Here is a 26,673-nt window from a genome sequence, read left to right on the forward strand (position 1 = left end):
AATTGAGTTGAACAAAAACCTTGAACTACTAAAAATCGAAGAATATTGAGAGAAAAAAAGACAAAAAATGCAATAAAGTTCAAAATAAACAAACAAATAAATAAACGAAAGTGAAAGTAGTTCTATCAAAAAAAAAGCGTCGGGTCGACTGCCCACGTGATTATCGCCATGACATTCGAAAGCGCCTGGGCGGAAAGGTGTTGAATTCGGGCGTTTTTAGCCTGTAAAATGACCAGCGGACCGAGGCTCTAAAGAACAACAACACTTAAAACATGGCGGACGGAAAAGTGGAAAAGATCAGTGATGAAGTCCAATATGTAGATTTACTTCGAACTAGTCATGTGTTGTCGCATGCATATGTGGCCCCATTTCTTTTAATTTATGCCATTTTCTTTCCAACATGGATTTTCAAGTTTGGATTCTTTGAAAACTTTGAAGTTGGCTGCATAATTCTTGCTGTAATTGGCGTAGTCCAGGTTCTTGTTTGCTTGTCATGTCATTGGTCAGTGCATCTTTGTGCAAGATTCACTTGTTCAAAGGTATCATTTTATATCTTGAAATTTAAGCAATATGCCAATCTGTATATAATTTTTAATAGATTTTATGCCAGGCTTGCTTTAAATGGAGGATAGTGACACCAAGTCAAGGACAACATTTGTGTTGTCGAAGTCATCATAAAAACTAGGGGGGGGGGTCAAGCTGTGGCTATAACAAAAACAACGGCTAGTTCGAAACGCAGGTCACAGGTCACAGGTCACAGGTCAACAGGTCACAGGTCAGTGATGACAGGTTGACTCTAATCAATGTCATTGCAGAGGAAAATGTTTGGAAAACACAAAGAATTATCAAAAACATAATTCTCAAGCGATTTCATCCATATAAAACCATTTCAAACATCAAAATTTAACCATGTGCTTTTATCGATCTTTCGCAGTTTGCGCCGTGTATAACGCAGACCAGAAAATTTAAAACCATATTATACGTATAACAGGTATATTACATATTGTAATGTTTGTAATGTTATATGATGGTTACATATAATAAAACTCATCGCTCTAAAACTACCTTCTTAGAAAACTCACGAGCTTCTGATTGGTGTAATTTTATATCCAGCCATATTGTTATCATCACATTCGGTATGCTTAATTTTTTTGGTGTTTTTCTCTTGTAAGACATGATAGTTTGTGATTCTGTCAACATTTTTGTCAAACATTGTCATTAAGTTATTAAAATAACAATTGAATGATTAATTAGTTTCCCCTTAGTTTCATCCTTCTAAAACCACTCTCTTAGGGACTTCACAAGCTTCTGATTGGTGCCGTTTTATATCCATTCACACCATCCACATCACATTTTGTATAATAAATATTTTTCGTGCTTTTGTCTTGTTAGGCATCAGATTTTATGATTCTGTTAATATTTTTGTCAAAAATTGTCATTAAGACATTAAAATAATAACTGAATAATTAATTAGTTCCATCCTTCTAAAACCACTCTCTTACGTACCTTGCAAGCTTCTGTTTGGTGCCATTTTATATCCATTCACACCATCCACATCACATTTTGTATAATAAATATTTTTCGTGCTTTTATCTTGTTAGGCATCATATTTTATGATTTTGTCATTATTTTTGTAAGTAAGTGTCACTAAGTTGTTATTTTATTCAATTGTCATTTTATAATATCTAAATAACATGTATTACCTTTTTGTAATTTAATGCGTTATGTATTGATGTTATGTTATGTATATGTTATGATCTTTTTTCCGGTCTGCACTTTGTTGACCTGTGACCTGTGACCTGTTGACCTGTGACCTGTGACCTGCGTTTCGAACTAGCCGCAAAAACAAGATCTTTGAAAAAAATATTGCATATAGCATCCCACCGAAATGTGTAAGATTTACATGACTCATAAACAAAGGAATATGCTGCAAAATTTGGATAGCAATAAAAAAAACAGTGCTTTTTGTTTTGATTGAAATTATAACATACTGTAATAAACAAGGCTGCAAATAAGTGTCGGTCATCGGTCATAATGTCTGAATGCAAAGATGAATAAAACCATTAACTTGATTCAAGAGCCAATCTTGTTCTGTGCCGTAAGTTGGTCTAATAATGCAACGACTCCAGAAGTCACGCAACTTTTTGTTGACGTTAAACCAAATGTTTCATTTTTCCATGATGAACTTTGAACCCTTCGAACTTTTTTTCTATGTATGCTAAAGCATTCCAGTTTTTACTAAGGCGGTCATCGAAAAATTGTTCTATTCACGTCACCTGCCCGCATCAAATTTTCCGCTGATTTTCCGGTGCTGTAGAAAAATCAGTCAATTTTCATATTATATAATTCACACAAAAAATTTATTCAGGTTATTTTCATTTCATTAAATTTATCATATTTGTTCAATGCAGGTCATTTTTGTCAATGTTTACATTTTATACTCAATGTAGGTCATTTTTGTCAATGTTTACATTTTATACTCAATGTAGGTCAATTTGGTAATGTTTATTTTCAATGTAGGTCTGTATTTTATACATTGTTTACATTTCTACCATTTTGATGAGTCATCACTTTTTGGTGTCCAGTCCACATGAGGCTAGACTAGGGCTTGCATGCTTCTTCATGTCATTCACAATCAAGCTCACAAGGAGTAAGGAGCTCAAATTAAAACTCAAATTTTTCAATATGGTCAACATTCAATACTTTCAATAGTCAAGTTCAGACTTTGAAAATCAGACAAAAATTCACAATGCTTTCATGCTGGCAGGCTGGTAGGTTTTGCTTTTCTTTCTGCCTTTTGCTTTTTGCCTGTCAGTTGTGGCCATTTGTTTTCATAGCATGCTTTGGCGGCCATCTTGGATTTTCAGCATGCTTAGGTTAGGTCATCTGGACTTAGATTTTCTCAAACATTTTCAATATTTATTTTTCTAATCAATTCAATTTCAAGACTTAACTTTGTCAATCAAATTTATTTCATTTAAATCAATCAATCAAATACTTATTAGTTTATCATATTTCATTTTCAGTTTGAACATACGTCAACAACGTTACAAATACCTGTCGTCTGAATCATTGACCCCCTCAACCGCCCTTGGGTAGTCTCAGTCATCATTTCGACCCTCATATAACAACATTCAAACAGCATATGTTCACCTATGACTACACGACCAAGGCGTTCAACACGTAAAGACATTCACTACTCCATGTTCAACAACACAGGACGTATTGTCGAGAAAATTGATTCATCAGTTGGAGATCACAACCTATCTTCAAATTATCAAACCATCATGACTGATCAGAGTCCAACAAAGGAAGAGATACTTCACCATGTCAACTCCACAGCACTCATCACTGATGTACTTACCGGATTAGAGGAACTTACCGATATCATGAATGAACACAATATCAGTACAAGCTCAGACTCTGATAACAATGAAACAATACAATCACTCAAAGATCTTCGTCGTGACATCCGCCATCATATGAACCAACTAAAAGTCCTCAATCCAGAAGTTCATGACGTTCACTCTAAAACCTATGATTCAACCATAAAGGAAGTCGGTGAGTTCATTATTGAATGCAAAAATCACAAGACAAATCATCAGGCTCAAATGGAGAAGGCATTGGGTGATCAAACCAAGTTACAAGAAAAATCACAGCAATTTATTGTTGATGACACAAACATTCTTCTGAACAGACTTGAAGTGATTTTCAACCAAAATCTTAACGGGATGTCCGACACAGAAATTCTTCATCTCAAATCACAGCTATCAGATCACGACAAATCATTACGAGTTATTTCCGAAAAATACCAAGAACTTCTCAAAACACCATCAGCCAACGTGGAATTGGAATCTCAAATATCAGAAATTGGTGAGAAGTACATTGAGTTGAGCAACCTAAAAGGAACCTTTATTGATTACCTCAATGAACAGTTTACAGATCGAGAGATTGAAAAGTACAAATCTTTCAAAGAATCCAACCTCAACATCAAGATTGAAAAATTTTCAGGGTATGAATCAATAGACATTTATACGTTCAGATCAAATTTTGAGAAAGTTCATCTACGAAATACGCCAAAGAAACTCTTACCTGATTTACTTATAAACAATCATTTATCTGAACCTGCCTTATCACTTGTTAAAGGCTTAACTGACATTGAAATTATCTGGAATCGCCTAGTTGAAGCTTATGGCAACTCCAAAATGCTTGTATCTCGTAAACTTGCTGACATAAAGAAGTTGGATCCAATCAAAACCAGACACGATCCTGCCAAAATCTTACGAACTATCACTGGACTGATCAAAGTACTGAGAGACTTAATTTCTCTTGCTGAGCAACATAAAATTGAAAATCAACTTTACTACGGCGATTGTTTGGATCAAGTGTACCAACTCTTGGACGACACCAGATTGGACAAATGGCTAGCAACAATCTGTGAGGAAGAGATCACTGAGAAACAAAAGTGGTCAAATCTCATCATCTTCCTGGAGAAGGACGTCAAACTTCTCCAGCAAAAGCAACTCATCAAACTCCCAACCAACAAAGACGATAAAGATGGCAAGTCAAAATCAGGCAAATCAGGATATGGAAGTCATCATGTCCCACCAAGTCAAGACCCTGAACCAGCTTGCTACTTCTGCGACGGCAAATGTCCATCTGAGCATATTCAAACAAGAGGACCATGGGGGAAGATGGTAACTCAATATTTTGCCTGTAAACAATTTGTCGACAATACTCCACGTGAACGACTGTCAACTCTGAAGCGCAAAGGATTGTGCTTCCAATGTCTACTACCCGGAGCAAAATTGTCAGAAGGCAAACACAGAGATGGAAGGTGTCAATATGAATTTGTCTGCAAGCACCCAAGTCATTCATCATGGACTGTTAAGAAGCACGTATTAGTCTGTGATGATCACAAAGATACAGATGACAATCAAACTCTTCTTCAACGTTTTAAAGACAAATTCATCAATCGAAATCAACAGCTTCCAACCTTCGTCAAGGAGATCAAAGTCTCATTTCACACTGACTGTCACATCAATGCCATGCCATCTGACAACATCCATCATTCAAGCCCTGGCATCTACCTATTACAACAAATTTTGGTCAACAATCAGAAGTTCACAGTATTCTTCGACAATGGCTGCAGTGACTTTGTCATTCGAAAATCTGCAGTCAACCGATTAGGATCATATGCTACCCAAATCTTCAGTGGAAGTGTCAACATTGGTGGTGTGGGTGGAACATCAACTCAATCCTCACATGGCATCTATCTTGTCAACCTACCTCTGCACGATGGTGACATGATCCCGATGAGAGGTATATGCCTTGATCAGATTACGCAAACATTTCCAGTGTATCCTCTCACACCAGCAATATCAGATCTACAAAGAGCCTACTCAACAACTGGTGATGTATCAAAACTCCCATCGCTTCCACAATCCATTGGCGGAGACGTCGACATCATGATTGGCGTCAGGTACTTGAATGTCCATCCCAAACTCATCTTCCAAATGTCAACTGGCTTATCAGTATTCGAATCTGTTTTCAATGGTCCAGACGGTAGAGGTGTACTTGGTGGTCCACATTCATCATTTGACGAGATCCACAAGAAGCATTACAACACACTCTTCAATCTGAGGTTACCAATGCTGACCTACTTTGCATCCCTATCATTCATTGGTCACGGTAATGACAAATTCGACATCAACCCAGAAGTCCAATCACATCACATGTTCGATCTTGCAGAGAAGACAGGTAGTGAAATTCTATACCGATGCGTTAACTGTCGGAACTGCAAGGATTGCAAGAGCCACGGTGCAACCGAGAATATCAGCATCAAAGAAGAGGTGGAGCAACACCTCATTGCCAAGTCGATTCACATCAATGAAGAAACAAACATCATCACAGCAAAACTTCCATTCACTCACAACCCGGATGTAAAGCTTGCACCCAATAAAGACAAAGCCTTGAAAGTATATCAACAACAATTACGCAAACTCAACAGGAAGGAGAACCTCAAAGACAAGGAGGATATCATCAACTCCGAAAAGAAGTTACAAAATCTCGGATTTGTCGATTATGTACGCAATTTGCCAAATGACATTCAACGTCAACTTCAGATTCAGACGAAGCATTTCATCCCATGGCGAGCGGTATGGAAGCCAGGATCAGTCAGCACCCCATGCCGAGTCGTATTTGACGCCTCATCACAGACATCAACCGGCTTCAGTTTAAACGACATCATTGCAAAGGGTCGCAACAACATGAACCTTCTCCAAGAAATCGCTATTCGCTTCTTGATCCACAGAGCTGCATTCACCACAGATGTATCCAAGATGTACAACACTGTCAAATTGTGTGAAGAACACTGGTGTTATCAACGATACGTATGGCAAGAGGAGCTTGATCCACAAAGAATACCAGAGGAAAAGGTGATAAAGACTTTAATTTACGGTGTTCGATCCGCAGGGAATCAATCTGAATATGCCCTCCGAGAAATTGCCAGACTATCACAAGACCTGTATCCAGAGGCATCCAAGATCATTCTCAATGATACATATGTAGATGATTGCGTCAGTGGAGAAGATTCAATCGAACTTGCACGTCAACGCTCTCAGGAGCTCGAACAAGTCGTCAACAAAGGTGGATTCAAGTTAAAAGGTATCGTCATCTCAGGAGAAGATCCACCGGAGACAATGAGTGAAGATCAACAGAGTGTAACCGTTGCAGGAATGAAGTGGTTTCCAAAGCAAGATGTCATCTCATTGAACATTGGGGAAATGAACTTTGCTCCAAAGAGAAGAGGAAAGAAATCAGCATCATCAACCAACATCATCCCTGACAAGCTAACAAGACGTCACTGCGCATCAAAAGTCGGGGAAGTTTTCGATCTTCTTGGAAGAGTTACTCCCATAACCGCACAGTTCAAGCTTGATCTTCATGACCTTGTTATCCAAAAGTTCGACTGGGACGATGTGCTTCCTGATCACCTTCGCAAACTTTGGATCAACAATTTTGAGATGATGCAAGAAATCAACCAACTTAAATATCAAAGGACAATCGTACCACCTGATGCTATCAACCTTGAAGTTGAGACCCTGGACTTTGCTGATGCAAGCCAATCCCTTGTATGTGTCGCAATTTATGCAAGATTCAAGCGTCAATCCGGAACCTACTCATCTCAACTCGTTTTGTCGCGATCACGGATTGTCCCAGAAGGAATGTCTCAACCACGCGCAGAGTTATATGCTGCCTTACTGAATTCACACACTGGCGAAGTTGTCCGAAAATCACTTGAGAATTGGCACCAATCTGCAATCAAATTTTGCGATAGCCAAATCGTTCTTCACTGGCTCAGCAATGACAAAAAGACGTTGAAACAATGGGTTCGTAGCCGAGTTATCGAAAGTTTACGTTTCACACAATCCAATCAATGGTTCTACGTTCAAAGTGATCATATGATCGCAGATATTGGCACTAGAAGAGGACCTTCAATCCCTGATGTCGATAATGATTCTCGTTGGTTCAAAGGAGATCCTTGGATGAAACTCAACTATTCGGAAATGCCAATCGTCAAGATTTCCGATATCAAGATGTCCAAATCTGAAGAGTCTCAAGCAGCCGTAGAAATTTATCACTCTGAGGTTCATCACTCCAAGCAGTCAAACCCAATTATAAGGATCATGGATGAAGTTAACAAACGTCTGGAATTCAGCAACTACCTGATATCACCGCTCAAGTATCAGTTTCGAAAAGTCGTGAACATCATGGCAATCATCTTCAAATATTTCAGAGCATTGAGGAAAAGAAGAAAATCACCAACCAATTCACCACTTCCTCTCAAAGCTGATTCATCATTTGTCTTCCTAGTTGAGGAGGACATAACATCTGCAAAGAATTATTTCTTCCGAAAAGCCACCCAAGAGATCAAGAAGTTTCTACCATCAAAAGGAATCAAGGACATCACATCAGAGCAACACGGTATCCTGAAGTACACCGGTCGGATTCTTGACACTAATGACATCACAATTGTTGGCAGATTTACCAATTCAATGAGAGACTTATCTTCATCAACATTCCGTGTACCTGTTTTGGACAAATTCTCACCAGTAGCAGTAGCAATTGTCAACAACATCCATTGGTATCACATCACCGCAAAACACTCCGGTGTGGAAACTACTCTACGATTTGTTCATCTTCAAGCCTATATCATTGAGGGACGGTCACTTGTAAAGATGGTACGCAGATCATGTCAAAGATGTCGCTATCTGTTGAAAAGAGCCGTAGACGTTGCAATGGGACCGGTCTCCAGACACAATCTCACCATTGCCCCCGCCTTCTATGCAACTCAAGTTGATCTTTGTGGACCATTCGATTCATACTCAGCACACCACAAACGCACTACAGTCAAGATATGGCTTCTCGTTTTCTGCTGTGCCACAACTTCAACAACAAACATAAAAGTTATGGACGATTACAGCACTCAGTCGTTCATCCTTGGCTTCACAAGATTTTCATGTGAAGTAGGATATCCGAAAACCCTACTTTGCGACGCTGGCAGTCAACTCATTAGAGGCTGTCAAGACATGCGGTTCAGCTATCTCGACGTCAAACATCAACTCTTCATCAGTAATCAAGTTGATTTCGAAGTTTGTTCTGTTGGTGCTCATAACGAACACGGCAAAGTTGAACGAAAGATCCGTGAAATCAATTCATCCATCAATGTTGCACACCGACAAAAGTTATCTACACTTCAGTGGGAGACACTTGCTTCCTCTATCGCCAACAGCATCAATAATATGCCCTTAGCCATCAAGGGTACAATCGGAGATCTGGAAAACCTCGATATTCTAACGCCAAATCGCCTCAAGCTTGGTCGAAACAATGAAAGATCACCAGTTGAACCAGTTCAGCTTGTAAGCAATCCGAGCAAGCTTGTTGATGAAAATTGTAAGATATTCAGTTCATGGTTTGAGAATTGGCTTTTGTCACACGTCCCAAAATTACTGAAACAGGAGAAATGGTTTACTACGAGTCATGAAATCAAAATTGGAGATATTGTTTTATTTTTGAAAAATGATTCGAAAATATCTTCAACGTATCAGTATGGAAAGGTTGTTAATGTTGAATTTAGTTCCGATGGTTTGGCTCGTCATGCTAGTGTACGTTATATGAATGCTAATGAGAAAGTATTTCGTGAGACACGTCGTTCCACACGAAATTTAGTTATCATCAATCATGTCGATGAAGTTGATTTGTTTTATGAATTGGGAAAGAACACTTTAAAGAACTTTTCAAAAATCAAATAAAATTTTTTTTTGTCTTTATGGGGGGAGTGTAGAAAAATCAGTCAATTTTCATATTATATAATTCACACAAAAAATTTATTCAGGTTATTTTCATTTCATTAAATTTATCATATTTGTTCAATGCAGGTCATTTTTGTCAATGTTTACATTTTATACTCAATGTAGGTCATTTTTGTCAATGTTTACATTTTATACTCAATGTAGGTCAATTTGGTAATGTTTATTTTCAATGTAGGTCTGTATTTTATACATTGTTTACATTTCTACCATTTTGATGAGTCATCACTTTTTGGTGTCCAGTCCACATGAGGCTAGACTAGGGCTTGCATGCTTCTTCATGTCATTCACAATCAAGCTCACAAGGAGTAAGGAGCTCAAATTAAAACTCAAATTTTTCAATATGGTCAACATTCAATACTTTCAATAGTCAAGTTCAGACTTTGAAAATCAGACAAAAATTCACAATGCTTTCATGCTGGCAGGCTGGTAGGTTTTGCTTTTCTTTCTGCCTTTTGCTTTTTGCCTGTCAGTTGTGGCCATTTGTTTTCATAGCATGCTTTGGCAGCCATCTTGGATTTTCAGCATGCTTAGGTTAGGTCATCTGGACTTAGATTTTCTCAAACATTTTCAATATTTATTTTTCTAATCAATTCAATTTCAAGACTTAACTTTGTCAATCAAATTTATTTCTTTTAAATCAATCAATCAAATACTTATTAGTTTATCATATTTTATTTTCAGTTTGAACATACGTCAACAACGTTACAAATACCTGTCGTCTGAATCATTGACCCCCTCAACCGCCCTTGGGTAGTCTCAGTCATCATTTCGACCCTCATATAACAACAGGTGCGGAGATGAGGAAAACATCTGGGAAAAGCAATTTGTTCTTATAAAGTATCTAGCTTTTTTCTCAATTGCTCTGACGACCATCAAAAATTTGTTACCACCCGCCCCTGAGTTACTGGCGTGATTAAAAAAAACGGGAATGTTACTGACCGCCTGTCCGCCCGCATGCATTTTCAACACCCGCTGCGACGCGAACAGAGCATTTTTTCTATGACCACCTTCAGTGTAGACCTAACTCTTCATACAAAAATTACGGGAAACGCATATTTGGACTTTGTTTCCTATGCTGCACTCAAGCACTTGGGCCAAAATCCCGCAAAGGCGGGACAAAAATCAGTTTTTTGAAGTTTGCAAAAAAACGCCACATAGACAGAAGATCTTTCAAATTCAGTATGTGAATAGAGCAGTAAAAAAATACAACTTTTCTATTTTTCCTTTTTTTTGCAAAAGTTCTAGGAATGAAAATAAAGGGATAATGATAATTGAATACTATCCATTGATGATGCGCGGCACTATCGTAAAGCTAGAATCGCTTCGCGTACATTTCGCTTGAGAAAATGATTGACAGATTGAAGTTTTTCATTCCCGTGATGCGCGCCGCGCGGGAGCTCGGGCGCTCTGCGAGAGTTCTCGGCTCAATCCTCGGACCGCGCTAAAAGGGTAGACTGAGCTGTGATAGATCATTTCGATGGAAGTTGTTGGAATGTTTACAAGGCTCTTGGCAGAATATTGTTTGTTTTATTGTCAATGATGACAGTCCTGTTATAAATTTTTTTAGGTCTGACAAATTGATGTTTGTAAGTGCACTTTATAGTTTTGATTCCCATTGAAGAATCATATTCTGGTTTTCATGTTATTAGATGCTGTTTTAGAGCTTTAGAGCTACACTGACCTAAAAGAAGCTTTCCAGCGGTATATAACACTGTGACTCGGGCTAGACGGCAAATTGGTAAAGTGCCAAACATTTTTGCAACATTTTAAAAATTGTTTTCCGACGGGAGAAAAATTTTTCTGGAAATGGAGGAAAATGTAGTTGAAGGCTGACACTTTGTATGTTTATCAGAAAAAGGTTGAGGAATTCAAAAATCACAAATGAATGTAAATTTTTTTTTCTCTTTTGACACATTTTTCGAATTTTTCCAAGCTATTTTCATAACCTTTTTTTGACATTTTTAGTCAAATTTTTTACACTAAAATTTGAATATCTTTACAACCACTTATCCTCTAGAGGCCTATGACCCCTCATTTTTCTTTTCAAAGCTCTACCGTAAGTCTGTCTAATATTGACATCCCTCGTCTAATTCCCGCACCCTTTTTTAGAGACAGGAATAATATGAAAGTTTGAATCACTGGTTGAAAAAGGATTATTCCTCTGTGACCACTAAGCCAAGAAAAACAGTTTCAACCTTTCTATTGATTTCATCTGATAAAAAGGTTGTCAGAATTTAGAGGAGGGATCTCGACATTAGACCAAGTTACGGTACAAGATAGGATAGGCTTTGAAAAAAAATCAAAATTTGAAACATCTTCTGGAGTTGCCATCTAATGTCAACATCCCTCTTCTAATTCCAACATCCAACATCCGGAACTATTCAAAAATTGCCAACCTATTTGACAACCTATTTTTCGCCGTAAAGACAGTATTTCTTGAATTTCTCGAGCTGTACTTTATATTTTTTATGAAATTTTGCACACTGATGCAAGATGGCAATACCTAAAATGTGACAGAGCCCAATTTTTGAAAAACATTTTTTTCTGGCCGAAAATGCCGGAAATATGCCGGAAAAACGGTTTTTTGACATTTTTTCTCAAATTTTCATCCTTAGTTTTTTCTGAATTTTTGCAGAAAGATGCGTATTCGCAATTCTCAAAACATGATCGAGTTTGTTTTTTTGAGAAATCTTTTTCCGGCTGATAATGCCGGAAATATGCCGGTAATTGCCGTTTTTGCTGATTTTCATTTGACTTTTTCCTTATTTGTTTGTTTTTTTTTCACACAAAAACATTATTGATAACAACTGATTTTTGCAACCGGAACTTTCTATTTCTATTTTCCCTACTCCTCTTCCCTCTTCCCCAATCAACAATCAATGATAAAATTTAATGTGTTATGCATTTTCGCAAAACGCTATATCGTCTGACTGATTGTTTTCATTTTTCTCCTTATTGCCTTATTAAATATTATCTAGCTTTCATCATCATCATTCAGCATGTTGCTTGTTTTAATTGCCTCTTCCAACTTTTAAGAGTTATATATAGACTTAAACTCTTATATCAAGATTACAGGATTTGAGTGCCGTTCGTTGAGTTAGTTTTTAGTGGTTTTATTTTCAATTTCAAGCCAACATTTTAGCAACAGGTGCCCATAGTTGAGTTTGTGCAAAAAAACTAAACATAGAAATTTTTTCAAATCCCCCACTTCAATTTAAACAAAAATGAAACTTTTCCATGTTTCACTTTTTTGCACCAATTCTTCAAAATGAAATGTTGCAGATTTTAAGTTCTTCTTTCATTCAGTGATTTTCTACGGCACTTTGTTGACAATCTACCTCTTGCATTAAATTTCTGCTTTCTTCAGAGAATTGAAGATGAGAAATAGTCTCTGATACCTTAGGATCACAAATTGAAACAAATAAAGAAGAGGTGTTATGAAGGGTGAGAATTTACATCCGGGCAAGGCACCAAAAAGCTACAAGTGCCAAAAAGGGACATGTGAAATGTGCCAAACTTATTGGTGGAAATTGAATAAATATTCTGTAAAGGAGCCCCATGAAGCAATCAGTGGAAGAGACCACTTTCGTTTTTGTTGTAGATTTCAATATAAAATTCTCATGCAGGGATTATTTATCGATGTGCTATGTCAACTTGTCAGCATTGTATTGATACAAAGGCAATGATAAAAGGAGTAGCCTATTTTCTAATCCTGATATATCATTTAGTATCAAAATATCATTTTTATTAGAATTAGGTCTTTAAGTCTAGACTGTCTAAGTTCACTTTTATCAAATCGCTAATTCTTCGTAACTTTCAAGAGTGCGTCTAAATTTATTAGCTTTCTGTGTAATTTTCAAACGCTATCTTCTTATTGAGGATAGAAAATATATCCTGCTTGTTGAAAAATTATGGCGACTGAATGACTGAGAGGATTTTGAGTCTGACCGACTGAATTTGATTTCATTCGGACATAATGTCCGAGTGACCAAAATTATTTATTTGCAGCCCTGTATAAAGTCTACACTTTGAGCCTAGATGAAAAGCTTTGTTTGACCCATGCCAAAACTAACTTAAACAACTTTTAAGTTGTTTAATAATTCCGCACATATAATTGAGTTAGTGTATGACGTTCATCATTTTTATGAGAGAGCAATCTTTGGGTGAGAATAGCAAAGTCCTGGAAATTTTTGTAATTATCTCATACACAGATTTTTGATATGTGCAACTTGATTATTTTTACTTTAGCATGTACAGATGTAATCAAGTTCTAACAAAAGCATTATCTCAATTCTCAGTTAAATAATCATTTTTGTTTGTTGATTATTTGGTACTGCAGGCTCCAAATCAATCATTTTATTTTTGTTTCAAGCTTTCAATTTTTATTTTTTTAATATCTTGAACTTACCTACAGCTACAGGTAACTCTCACCCTTGCTGCTGCAAAATAACCTATAGACGACTGATGTTGTTTTTCTGAAACACAGAATTCTTTAATAAGAAACTAACTGCATGATGTAAGTTGGTCTCGTGTCAACATCCCTCACCCTCGGAATAATGGAAACATCAAAACCATCCCTCTTTTTAGGTAAAAGATGTTACAGATGCAAATGTTGTGAAAGCAGTGCCAACACTTAATAATGGGTATCCAGAGATTGTCAGACTGGAACACTCTGAAGTAAGTTTTCCCTACACTCAAAATACTCCTGCATACTTCAGTGTTCAAAGTTTTTCCGTCTCAGCGAGGTGCAAAAAGAGGCTTTTCCTTCTCAAAATTCAACAAAAATCTACAAAACATGAAGAATCTGGCCAGAGCTGTTGTTTAAAGTCTATTTCCGTCTGTGATGAAAACTTTGCTTTGACCACTGATACTTTTTTAAGTTTTAGTAGTAGTTTTATTATTTGCAAGGAATCATATACATCCAAAAATGCACTGGATAAATTTTGAAATCAAGCATCAAGTTTTGGTTTTATTATTTTAAGGCATTTTGATTATTAGCAGATGTCTCAGCTCTTTTGGATGTCTATTTTCAATCTGATGGTTTCTATTTTTCAATTTTTTCAGGATGATACTGGAAAGAAAATTTCATCATTCAAATTCCAAAAAATCCAATACTTTTATGATTACGAGGAAAAAAAGCGCTTTGAACCAGTCACTTTTCCCATCAATGAGCAATTTTCTTTTTACCAAAACAGTAAAGGGTTTCAAGAGGAAGATGAAATCCGTATCGTTCAGAAGAAATATAGTCTTAACAGGTATCATTTATTAATAATTTTTGCTGGACGTTTACTACTAAAAAATTTCTTCTTTTATCATGTACTTGTTATTTAATGAATTAGTAGGACTTAAAAAAAGTTCTTTAAAAACATTTTTGTTTCGCTATGCAAAAACAATGAATTAAAAGCGTGAATTGGGAATAGGTGGTTGTAAAAAGCTATTACCAGGTATTAGATGGACTATACTATGATAAGATATTTTGGGAAAATATTATTTTATTTTTCAACAGAATTGAAATGGATGTTCCAGAATTCATGGAGCTGTTTAAAGAGCGTGCCACGGCACCTTTTTTCGTTTTCCAAGTGTTTTGTGTTAGTTTATGGTGTTTAGATGAGTACTGGTACTATTCACTCTTCACCCTCTTCATGCTCGTAATGTTTGAAGCAACATTGGTTCATCAGGTAGGTTTCATTTTTACTTTGGGCTATTCCTGAAAAAAATTGTACCCCCTATGTTGATGAGGTCTTTTTTGGGAAATGTGACCCACTGGGATTTTTTTTCTTTTTATGGAGCACCCTGGATTTTCAACCTCGTTTTACTGACCACACTGGATTTTCAACCTCAATATATTGACCACCCTTGATTTTCAAACTCATTTTACTGGATTTCTACACTCAAAAAAGCAGACACCCTGAATTTTTACTTTCCAGACCACCAATTCGCACCTCCTCAACATAGAGGGTTGAAAATAAAGGGTACAAACTATTTCTGAAATAGCTTATTAACTCACTGAGTCTATGAATATGACCTTCCGAATTGTCTCTAGCAATGCTATCAAACATTCATAAATTGCAGGGCCCAAGCCATGAAATTGAAAGTGGGGGCCAATGAATATAGAGTGTAAGGAGCAGTAGCGGTCTGGCTTAATTTTCTCGAGGGTGCAAATTATAAAATTGGCGCCCCTGGTGTTTGTTTCCTTTTTGGCGCACTCCATCATCAAGTGAAAATATTTAAGTGTAAGATTGATCGGTTGAAAGTAAGGCCCGGAATTAAGAAGTTAAGAAACGTCTTTTATTTATACGAAAATGGTGGTAATCGTAACTTGATTATCTCTTTCCTTATCATTTGAAAAGTCAAAGTTTTCTGGGCGAGGAGGCGCAACCATGGTTTGCACCGACAGAAAATTTTTCAATTTTCACCTTTGAATCTGTCTAAAAACATCTAAGTCGAAGCACCAAAAATGAATCCCCTCAAATCGGATGAATCAAATTGAAATCAAAATTTTGTAACTATTAAGGTGGTTTCAACCAAAAATTTTGCTTTGTAAAAAAATGGGGGGGGGGCATGGTTTTTGGTAATTTGGTTATATTTTTTCATATCGATTTTCTTCCTCAAATTTGCAGCAACAAAGGAATCTTAAAGAAGTTCGAAATATGGGAAGCAAAGCATATCAAATCCAAGTAAGATTTCATTAAACTGAAAAGAAGATATATTGTTTTGTAAAATTGATTTTTTTCTTTAGGACAATACCATTAAAACGTTTTTATTACCAAGATACAGATGACTAATTTGAATTCAAACTGATTTGTTCCAATTTCAAAGAGATAATTATTAGAAAGTATTATCGAAAGTATTTACATTGGTTTCCCTATGGCAGGGACTGAAAATTAGATCGAATGATAGAAATTTCGAATTATGGAGAGTCCACTGTTCTTCACTTCTTTATTTTCGTCATTTATGAATGCGTAAAGCGTCTAAGCTGATTCATCAAGAACTTTGAAAGTTAATTTTTAAAATACTGAATGATCTCAAATGATCACTATGTCATTTTTACATGTTTTCGTTAATGCAAGAATAATAGATACAAACACGTGTCACCTTTCATTGGTTTTATTTCTGATGTTCTAGGTATACAGATATAGAAAATGGAGACCAATCAGTACTGACGAGTTACTACCAGGAGATATTTGTTCAATTGGTAAGTAAAATGATGTGTGCCCAACCAACTTTATAGATGTCACTTCTTGGAATGTCAACGAAGTGAAAATCTATCATTAAAAAAAAGCGGTCTGGGGTTGTTTTTCCAAATGAAAAAACAGATATTACGATGAAGTGAATACGGTTGTCTTCTGACCAGCCACCAAAACCATTGGTCGGGCAAGACTCGAACTCACAACCATGTCATTCGCGGCCATTTGCTCTACCATTGAGCTACGGATCCATGTGAAACCGGAGGACTCAATTGCCACCCAATGGCATGGTTGATGATAAATATCACTTAAAGTTGGGTGCTGTACACATGTCAACATTGTCTGCAGACACAATAATCCTTTAAAACTTCAAGCCAATCCCGAGGAAAAGTTGGTAAAAAATATTTAGTGTAGTTAGTGTGCGTAAAACAGGATAAAAATTGCATCGAATCTTCTTAGTATAATAATATTGGACGAACATTTCCAGAAAGTAAATAATTATTTTCATATTTCTAGGGGGTAAAAGTCTGTTTTTAGTTCGTCCACAGTCACTTTAAGGTATAAAAAGAAATTTCCCAAGGGTTTTATTTGCAAAGTTTGCCATTTCCATTTCTTTTTTTAAGTTCGTTCAAAGAGTGATGTAATGATTCCTTGTGATATGTTATTATTACGTGGAATGTGTATCGTTGATGAATCAATGCTGACTGGTGAAGCTGTCCCTCAAATGAAAGTAAGTAACTCTTTTCCTTGGAAAAGATAAAATTGCCTTATAGGGTCCAGAGCTTTTAAAAGTATCGGTAGCCATTTCTAAAAGGGGCTCCCCCAGCGGTTTGCGTGAATGCGTGAATGGGCATTTTCGGTTGCGTGAATGCGTGAAAATTGGAAAAAAGGTGCGTGAATGCGTGAATTGAAAAAACTTGCGTGAACGTGAAAATTCACTTTTTGATTACACGAATGCGTGAATCTGGGCTATTTTGTGCGTGAATACGTGAATTTTCCCTTTTTTCCACCGATCGTGTGCTGTTTTCCCGATTTTCCAATGTTTCCCCGATTTTTCCCGAACATTTTCCGATTTCCTGAAAAATCAAAACTCAAGGGAAATTTGCGTGACTGCGTGAATTTCGAAAAAAAATTGCGTGATTGCGTGAATTGAGGGTCCTGTATGAAGAAGGCGTCAAACTTTATAATGTCAGTGATGAATGACCAAGGCTCGTATGAAGAAAAGTAGAAAAGATTCACTAGGGCTTTGCATAGAGATAGTTCTTGGTTTTGGGTTTAAAACTATTTTAAGCGTAAACATTTTAAACTTTCACGAGCAGATACTTTCGCGATTTTCGTGAAATTGTCCCTCTAAGAACTGTCTAAGAAGCCATTTTTCGTGTGGAAATGTCTTGCTTGATTCGAAAAAGTTTATGTTCGCGAGAAAAATTTTTCAACCTCGGGAAAGTTTGTATGTCTAAAAGTAGACTGGTCATCACCACCAGCGTTCAAAACATCAGGATTTCGGTTTTACCAATATTAAGCTTTCTCCTTGTTCCACCGTAGGAAGCTATTGAAGCTTTGCCGGGAAATGATGTGTTGGATGTTGATGAACACCGTAAGCTTCATCTACTCAACGGTGGTACAAAGGTTGTCAACCATACACCACCACCCAAGACAAGTGCTGGTCTCAAATGTATGTTTTGATTTTTTCCTAAATGTAAATTATATTTGTTTTGAGAAATTTTTGCTCTTCAATTTTGATTTTTAGTTAGATCTTTATATTCAAAATATGTGTTGTCTTTTTTTTTATTGTACAGTTAATTCGCACTAATTCGAATTCGTTTAATTGAGATTAAGACTTGAGTAAATAAAGTTCGATTTAGGGAGAGTTACTGTTAGCCTAGTTAACTAAGCCCATATTCACAAGGCTAGGACACACGGCTAGTGGCAATATATCGTTTTCGGCGCTTTAAAGATTTTTTATATTAACGGATTTTAAGTTTGCCTTTACAATCAGATTTATCCTAGTGACTGAATCAAACTAGCTTCGATTTCTAGGCTAATAAATCACTGTTGTTTTTTTTTTTCTATTTCTGTATGTCAGTTGCACCATTTGTCATTTTTATCTCAAGCATAGAGTTTGAAAATGTCAAAAATGTTATTATGTAGTAATTTTACCCAATATTCTATATGAATGTTCTTTTCTTTCCTCTTCAGCTCCGGATAATGGATGTGTAGCTTACGTCTTGAAAACAGGATTCTCTACCTCTCAGGTATTCATTAATCTTTTTTGTTATCTGACCAATCTTGCTCCACCTCCGTGTCAATTCAATGTGAAAAAGCTTTTAAGTTAAAATTGATCAATTCATGATATTCATGACGTAATGTTTTCTATGGAAATACCCCGATTTTAGCCAGTAGTGGCAAACTTAAACGAGACAAAGGTTGTATAAAACTTGCCACTACTGGCAAAAACCGGGGTCTTTCCGTAGAAAACATTACGTCATGAATATCATGAATAGGCAAACGAGATCACTTTTATTTAAAAACAAAACATTAAACCAGAAATAATAATGCAGCCATTATTTCAAAAGAAAAAGAAAATGAAAAGATTTAATATAAAAAAAGACATGGAGATTTCGAGAATTTTGCAAATTGAGCACGGCTCATTCACACTTATTGTTTTTACCGCTATGGGCGGCATGGGAAGAGAGACTAAGTGCTTCTATAAAAGACCCAGTGAACTTTTATCCGAAAAACGAGATAAACCTTTGTCAGTCACAACAACTTGGGTTAGAAGAAAGGTGGTCTTTGCTCTTTTGAGTTCAGTTCTCTTGTGCCTCCGGGGCAGTCGAACTCCATGGAGCAAAGATAACCTTCCTTCACTCTCCAAAAGTTCAAGCGACTGTGAACATTTATGTTCTATTTGAATTTATTGAATATAAGATATAACGAATTTTGTTAGGTGAAAACAATCAAATATCTTTAAAATTTGTCCAAAACTATTGTGAAATTTAACAGTATATCCTACAGTATATATATATTAAAGAATAAATTATAATTTCAAAAAAAAAAAAAAATTTTTTTTTGAAAAGTGGGCCAAGCAAAGAAAGATGAAATAGAATATACAACACATCGTTTTCAAATAAAACGAGGCTAAATGCAGTCAAAAGCAAATGAATAAATCAAAATATCAATCAGCCATAAGTAATAAGTACCATATACTCGATTCAGTAGCCCCTTCATAAAAAGTGTCGTACCTAAAATTGTAAAATTCAAAGTGCGTACTACAGTATTTATTTGAGGCTGGGCTTAAAAAAGGTTGGGTCGCCGTCAGTCGACCGACTCTTCTCTAAACTTACCGACCTAAAAGCTTTCATTGCTATTTCGACTAAGAGAATTTTTTCTTCTTCTTCAAAAATTACAAAATGTAGACAAAATTTTCATGAATGACCAAAATAAAAAAAATTTTCCGACCGACCCACCTTCAAAATCTAGGGTTGAATTACGGCAAACCAAGAATTTTTTAAGTCCATCCTGAGGAAATAATGGTATGGCTTGGCACTTGATTTGAACAATTTCCAGTAGAAGGTGTGATTAAATTACATTTCATTTTCACAGGGAAAGCTATTGAAGACGATTTTGTACGGAGTCAAACGAGTGACAGCTAACAACTTGGAAACGTTCATGTTCATTTTGTTTCTACTCATTTTTGCTATTGCCGCTTCCGGCTATGTTTGGATTAAAGGTTTGTATGTGTTTTTTGGACCTACCCCGGTGGGGTGGAGGTCCTATAAATTAACCCGTGTTCGTTAGTTAGTTAGTTAGTTAGTTAGTTACCAACTTTTCTCGAGATTGGCTCATTCAATTTTTCTGATTTTTTGCACAAAGGTGCATTACTATAAACCCTCGAATGTGACGGAGCCCGATTTTCGAAAAAAAAATTTTTCCGGCCGGTAGAACCGGAAATGTCCCGAAAAAAGCGGTTTTTTGAGATTTTCTCGAGATTTTATCATTAGTTTTTTGCGATTTTTTGCACATAGATGCACATTAGTACTGCCGAAAAGGTGTCGAAAACCGTTTGCCGAAAAAAAATTTTTTCCGGTCTGTAGAACCGGAAATGTGCCGGAAATCGTCGTTTTTTCACATTTCCGTCACATTTTTTTCAACTTATTTAATTGTTTCTTTACAGAAAGATGTTCTTTATGATGATGCCCAAAACTTAGCATCGTTTGATTTCCAAAAAAATCATCCTTTGAATCCGGAACTCCTTAAAAATCGCCGGAACAGCCGAAAACCGGCGTAAAACGGTTTTCCTTCATTTTTTCAACTTATACTCGACAGATTTTCATGATTTTTTGCACAATGATGTAAAATGGCAATGCCCAAAATGTGACAGAGCCCAATTTTCGAAAAAAAAAATTTTCCGGCCGGTAGAACCGGAAATGTCCCGAAAAAAGCGGTTTTTTGAGATTTTCTCGAGATTTTCTCATTAGTTTTTTGCGATTTTTTGCACATAGATGCACATTAGTACTGCCGAAAAGGTGTCGAAAACCGTTTGCCGAAAAAAAATTTTTTCCGGTCTGTAGAACCGGAAATGTGCCGGAAATCGTCGTTTTTTCACATTTCCGTCACATTTTTTCAACTTATTTAATTGTTTCTTTACAGAAAGATGTTCTTTATGATGATGCCCAAAACTTAGCATCGTTTGATTTCCAAAAAAATCATCCTTTGAATCCGGAACTCCTTAAAAATCGCCGGAACAGCCGAAAACCGGCGTAAAACGGTTTTCCTTCATTTTTTCAACTTATACTCGACAGATTTTCATGATTTTTTGCACAATGATGTAAAATGGCAATGCCCAAAATGTGACAGAGCCCAATTTTCGAAAAAGAAATTTTTCCGGCCGCTAGAACCGGAAATGTCCCGAAAAAAGCGGTATTTTGAGATTTTCTCGAGATTTTCTCATTAGTTTTTTGCGATTTTTTGCACATAGATGCACATTAGTACTGCCGAAAAGGTGTCGAAAACCGTTTGTCGAAAAAATTTTTTTCCGGTCTGTAGAACCGGAAATGTGCCGGAAATGGTCGTTTTTTTCACATTTCCGTCACATGTTTTCAACTTATTTAATTGTTTCTTTACAGAAAAATGTTCTTTATGATGATGCCCAAAACTTAGCATTGTTTGGTTTCCAAAAAAATCATCCTTTGAATCCGGAACTCCTTAAAAATTATTTCTTATTCAAAAGTATTTTTCAATTGTGTTGATAGTTTCTCCCAATAGATATGCTTTCATTTTTCTTAATTTTTTTGTATTTTGACCAGTTATGTCTTATGTGGTTCATTGTTTCAATGTTCTTTGATTAGTTTTGATAACCAGGTAGGTCCATAAAAGTATCACTTGTTTTTGTTACAATCGACTCTCTCTAAAATGAACCTCTGTATTTCAAATCTTTCTGTAATTTGAACTAAAACGTCGTCGCATAGCGTCAGCCCCCCTCCAAATAGCCCAAAAAAGGCGGGGCTAAAGATGTTTCAATGATTTGGGGGAGCTGAAATCTCATCATTTATAACGGGGGAGGGTGAATGCTTCATCTTAATGGTTGGCTTCAATTACTCACATCAAAGCGCAATTTTCTTTTTATAAAAGGAGCAAAATATTTTATCTCAACCTTCGAACTAAAACACAATTTGCATTGAATAACCCTTTTTTTATGGAACAAAACTTTAGAAAAGTGTCGAGGGTCGAAAGCCCTGGGGGACTACCAAAAATTTCATGAATCTCTGGGGGACTTAAAACTAATTTTTGCCTGAGACCTAAACCCAGGTTAACTCTATGGTCGGTTTCTTCAGCTGGAAAGAGGTATTTAATACTCTTTGTACTCCTCTTATTGGAAAAATGTTATGTCCTTTGAAAATTGAACTAATTTCATCCATAAAATTCCCCCTAAAATTATTGGTATAAATCTCGATTTTTACAAAAGAGGGATAAGTGGGATTTAAATTTAACAAGTTTTTGGGACATGACTTCTCTCAATATTTCTTTTCTTATGTACAGTAACATCTATATAATATCAAAATATTATGCTTTCAAAAATCTAATCTTTTAATCATAATCATTCGAACCTTATGTCGTTATGACCAGTAGCCATAAACTTTTTCCTGTTTCTTTGTTCATAGGAAGTGAAGATCCCAAACGAAATAAATACAAATTATTTTTGGAATGCACCCTTATCTTAACATCCGTAGTTCCACCTGAACTACCCATTGAATTGTCACTGGCTGTCAATTCCTCGTTAATTGCTCTATCGAAATTAGGTAAGTGGTTACCGAATTTCATACTTCCAGATGGACAATTTTTGGCCCTTTTTTGCTGCGATGGTACTCTTCGAGATGCATCTCCTGCTTGAAGTAATTTATTTCTTTTATTCATGATATGCACCATTGCAATGTCTTTTGACATTACATCACGGATCCAATAGCTGCATGGTTGTAAATGACGTAAAATCAGTTAATACCAATCAGCTATTGGGTCCGTGGAAGACATTACAATCGTACATATCAAGAATAGGTTTTAAGAGTTTATAGCTATAGGCTTTACAGCCTGGTCCTAATTGTTTTGCCAACTAAAGAAAAAGAAAGAAAATTATGCAACTTTCTTTTTAGTACGGTTGAAAAAGGAACGTTAAAATTAAAAAGGCTTTTTTAGTTTTACTAAGTTACGTAATTTCCACAATCATGTAAGCGATTTTTCGTAAGCAAATCAACTTTTTGAAAACAATTGATTTGAAAAATGGAATCGATTCCATTCGCTTAATTAGGAAAACCTCAGAAGCCTATATTACTTTCTCGTTTGTTTTTCTCGACAGGGTTGTTCTGCACGGAACCATTTCGCATTCCTTTCGCTGGTAAAGTTGACGTGTGTTGCTTTGATAAAACTGGAACATTGACTTCAGATGATTTGGTTGTGGAAGGAGTGGCTGGCATCAAGTAGGTGGAATTTTGAAATAATTAAAGAATATACCTATTGATCTTGTTTTTGAATAAGACTCTTCTGCTTACTCATCAATTTTGATTCACAAGCTTTTTCACATGATGTGAAACGGGAACACTTGTATAAAATTAAAACCTTTAGCCACTGAAATTCGTTTTTCTTTTGGAAGAAATTGAACGGACAAGAAAAAACTTTCGCAAATTCCCTGGATATATCCACTTTTTAGAACATCTATTATGATAAAAAAAGGGACAAAAAATGTTAAAGGGAACTAACTAATTGAACACAAAAGTTCATATTTCATGGAAAACATAAGGTTCGGAACTGTTTCTTATTTGGCAGAAAAGAATTCTTTCGAATCATGAAAATGGCAAAAGCGTCTGCCTTAGTACCCTATCGGCTCTTTTTACATTGGCCCTTATTACGCCAAAGCTCAATTTTTCTATTTTTAATTCATTCCTAATCTAATTCTGATCTCTCGCACCGATGGACCTTTACCGTAACTTGGTATAATGTTGACATCCCTCATCTAATTCCGACACCTCTTTTTTAGAGCTGAAAAAGGTTGAAAGTATTTTTCTTTGCTTACTGGTCAGTGAGGAAAAATCGTTTTTCAATCAGTGATTCCAACTTTCGTATTATTCCTATCTCTTAAGAAGGGTGCCGGAATTAGACCGACTTACGGTATTACGCCAGCGACGAAAAAATAACGTCAATAAGGACCGGCGTAAGGACCGGTAAGGGTATTAAGGCAGAAAGTTGTTGCTATTTTCACGGTTTGAATATCTATAACATAATTAAGAGCCCATTAAAACTGTACATCACTTTTTAAATTTTTTTCAGAGGAGATCACAAAATCCAACCGTTATCAGAGACACCAAACGAAACCACACGCGTGCTGGCGAGCTGCCATTCGTTGACTTTTGTGGATGAACAGCTAGTAGGTGATCCTATGGAGAAAGCAGTTGTCAAAGCAATGGACTGGTCTGTCGGCAAAGGTCAGTTATAATTGATAATTTTACAGTCAGTCAGTCAGCATACTACACGACTAATTTAAACATAGCAGAAAAAATAAAAAAATGACGGAAGGAACTATAGTATTATCATAAAGTCGGAGCTTTTACAAGCTGTAATTTGATTTGGTTGGTCGTTAAGCCTGTAATACAACTTTTGTTACTTTTTCTAAAGAACGCGTCATCTCATTACTACAAATGACCAATTATTAAAGTATCTTATAAAAACTCCAGCTAATCCCATTATCATATAACACCTAAATTTCTTTATAATACGGATTATAAAGGATTCCAGTTCACTGTTGTAACTAGCGTTTTTACTTTTAAATTTTGCTGTAAGCTTTGAGTCTTCGATTTTCAGGTTTCTGGAGTAATACACGAATGAATAATTCCTACCTTTTGTTTTTGTTAGGTGATGTTTGCGTAGCGAAGAAGGGTTTACGACAATCGGTCAAAATCTTACATCGATACCACTTCACCAGTGTGTTGAAACGAATGTCTGTCATTGCGTCTGTCCAATCAGCATCGGACGCTTCCGGAACCAATCATCATATCGTTGCTACTAAAGGCGCTCCTGAAACACTTAGAAAAATGGTAAATAAATTCAATAGTCGAGTCATATAAAGGAAGTCAATTTTCAAAGATATTACTAATTTCTATAAAAGAATCTCTAGGAATAGTCACGAACTTTGCTCTGGAAAACGCCGAGTTATGAAAAACGCTCCTTTACCTGGTAATTGATGCCCTTTTAGCCAATAACCTTGATTATTTTATCATGCGACCTTCGATGATTGTTAAGTTACATTTTTTTTAAACTTTCATATGCATTTGACTGGTCTAACGTATACGCGTAACAAATGTTATTTGATGGTTTTACTTTACTAGATTTCCGAGCAGATCCTACGATCGCTCCACTTGCGTAGTTCAGAAATAGGTTTTGCCAAATTGTATGATATCAAATAATTAAATCAATTGGTTCTAACTGTTTTTTTTTTTATGTTCGCGAGATTATTTTACTTAGTACATCTATTCAAGATTGATATGGGAACTGAGCGATTAGTATGTATAGACTGCTAGATAACCAATCAGAACAGCGTATTTCACCTGTATTGGATCACTTACACCACAAACATTTAATAAACTCCTGTATATCTCAATCCTCGCCATTTTCACAAATGAAAATCTTTTTCCCTTTTGTTTAGTTTATTGAGGTACCAGAGTTTTATGATGAGCTACACAAAGAACTATCGTGTAATGGTGGACGAATCATGGCTCTTGGTCATAAAGACTTATCTGGTGATATTTCTCCAAGAGAAGTAAGTAAGAGTGTTTTTCACAACGACCCGTGAATTTTTAAAACCAAAAAAAAAGGAAAAGGATAGTCTATAAATTTTCTGCCTAAGCTAAATGATTTTGTATTACAGTTGACTGTTGCTAATTCGAACTTGGGCGGGGATCTTATTTGTTCGAATTGCAGACTAATTCTTCAAATAATATATAGGTTTGAATAAGATAGAATACGAAACATAAGGTATATCTTTCTTTTCTGTTTACTACGAGTTTGATGGTCTCAGAGTGAATATTTTTCGGATCTTCTTTTATTATCTGACGCTTGATTCTTAAAAAAAAATCTGCATTTTATCTTGTTAATCGCTGTGGGGTTTGTTCACCTCACAAAAGTACCCTACAAAATCTTAGGGGTGGGCACGAGTTACTTTACCTATCGGAAACTCTGACACTCTTGCTATATTTTTCACTCTTTAGGTTCGTGATATGTTACGTGAAGACGCAGAAAGAGATTTAATTTTTGATGGCTTCGTTGTTCTATCCTGTCCACTTAAACATGATTCAATGTCTACCATCAAAGAAATTAAAAATGCTTCACATTATGTATGTATGCCATCTCTTTTTTTTTAATTGCTGATTTATTGGTACTGTTTTCATTTTTGTTTATTTGAAATCGAATTGCAAATCTGATTTGTTCGAAGTGGGTACTAGGTTTGCGAGATGATGGGTATGTCAGAGCAAAAGTTCGAAAAACCCTTACAGAGACCCAGCTGCAGTTGGACTTCTAACACCAAAAAGGTCTACAATCAGTTCCAAAATACTTGGCACAAAAGGGAA

General features: G+C 36.0%; 1 protein-coding gene across 1 annotated transcript in view; it reads left to right on the forward strand.

Moving 5' to 3' along the window:
* The first annotated feature begins 204 nt into the window (after positions 1-204).
* The window catches only part of LOC136821649 (endoplasmic reticulum transmembrane helix translocase-like), a 42,174-nt gene continuing 15,705 nt past the window's right edge, over positions 205-26,673 (forward strand). Inside the window, exons 1-16 of the mRNA XM_067077858.1 lie at positions 205-539; positions 13,962-14,051; positions 14,439-14,629; positions 14,881-15,052; positions 15,995-16,051; positions 16,500-16,569; positions 17,185-17,291; positions 18,107-18,236; positions 18,761-18,816; positions 20,165-20,291; positions 22,723-22,860; positions 23,412-23,532; positions 24,380-24,534; positions 24,962-25,143; positions 25,752-25,865; positions 26,314-26,439. Of these exons, the coding sequence (XP_066933959.1) occupies positions 273-539; positions 13,962-14,051; positions 14,439-14,629; positions 14,881-15,052; positions 15,995-16,051; positions 16,500-16,569; positions 17,185-17,291; positions 18,107-18,236; positions 18,761-18,816; positions 20,165-20,291; positions 22,723-22,860; positions 23,412-23,532; positions 24,380-24,534; positions 24,962-25,143; positions 25,752-25,865; positions 26,314-26,439 (2,103 nt within the window). The 5' untranslated portion in view covers positions 205-272. The remainder of the gene's footprint in view (positions 540-13,961; positions 14,052-14,438; positions 14,630-14,880; positions 15,053-15,994; positions 16,052-16,499; positions 16,570-17,184; positions 17,292-18,106; positions 18,237-18,760; positions 18,817-20,164; positions 20,292-22,722; positions 22,861-23,411; positions 23,533-24,379; positions 24,535-24,961; positions 25,144-25,751; positions 25,866-26,313; positions 26,440-26,673) is intronic.

This window comes from Clytia hemisphaerica, unplaced genomic scaffold (genome assembly GCF_902728285.1).
Source record: "Clytia hemisphaerica strain Z4C2 unplaced genomic scaffold, Clytia hemisphaerica genome assembly, whole genome shotgun sequence".
NCBI classification, from domain to species: Eukaryota; Metazoa; Cnidaria; class Hydrozoa; order Leptothecata; family Clytiidae; genus Clytia; species Clytia hemisphaerica.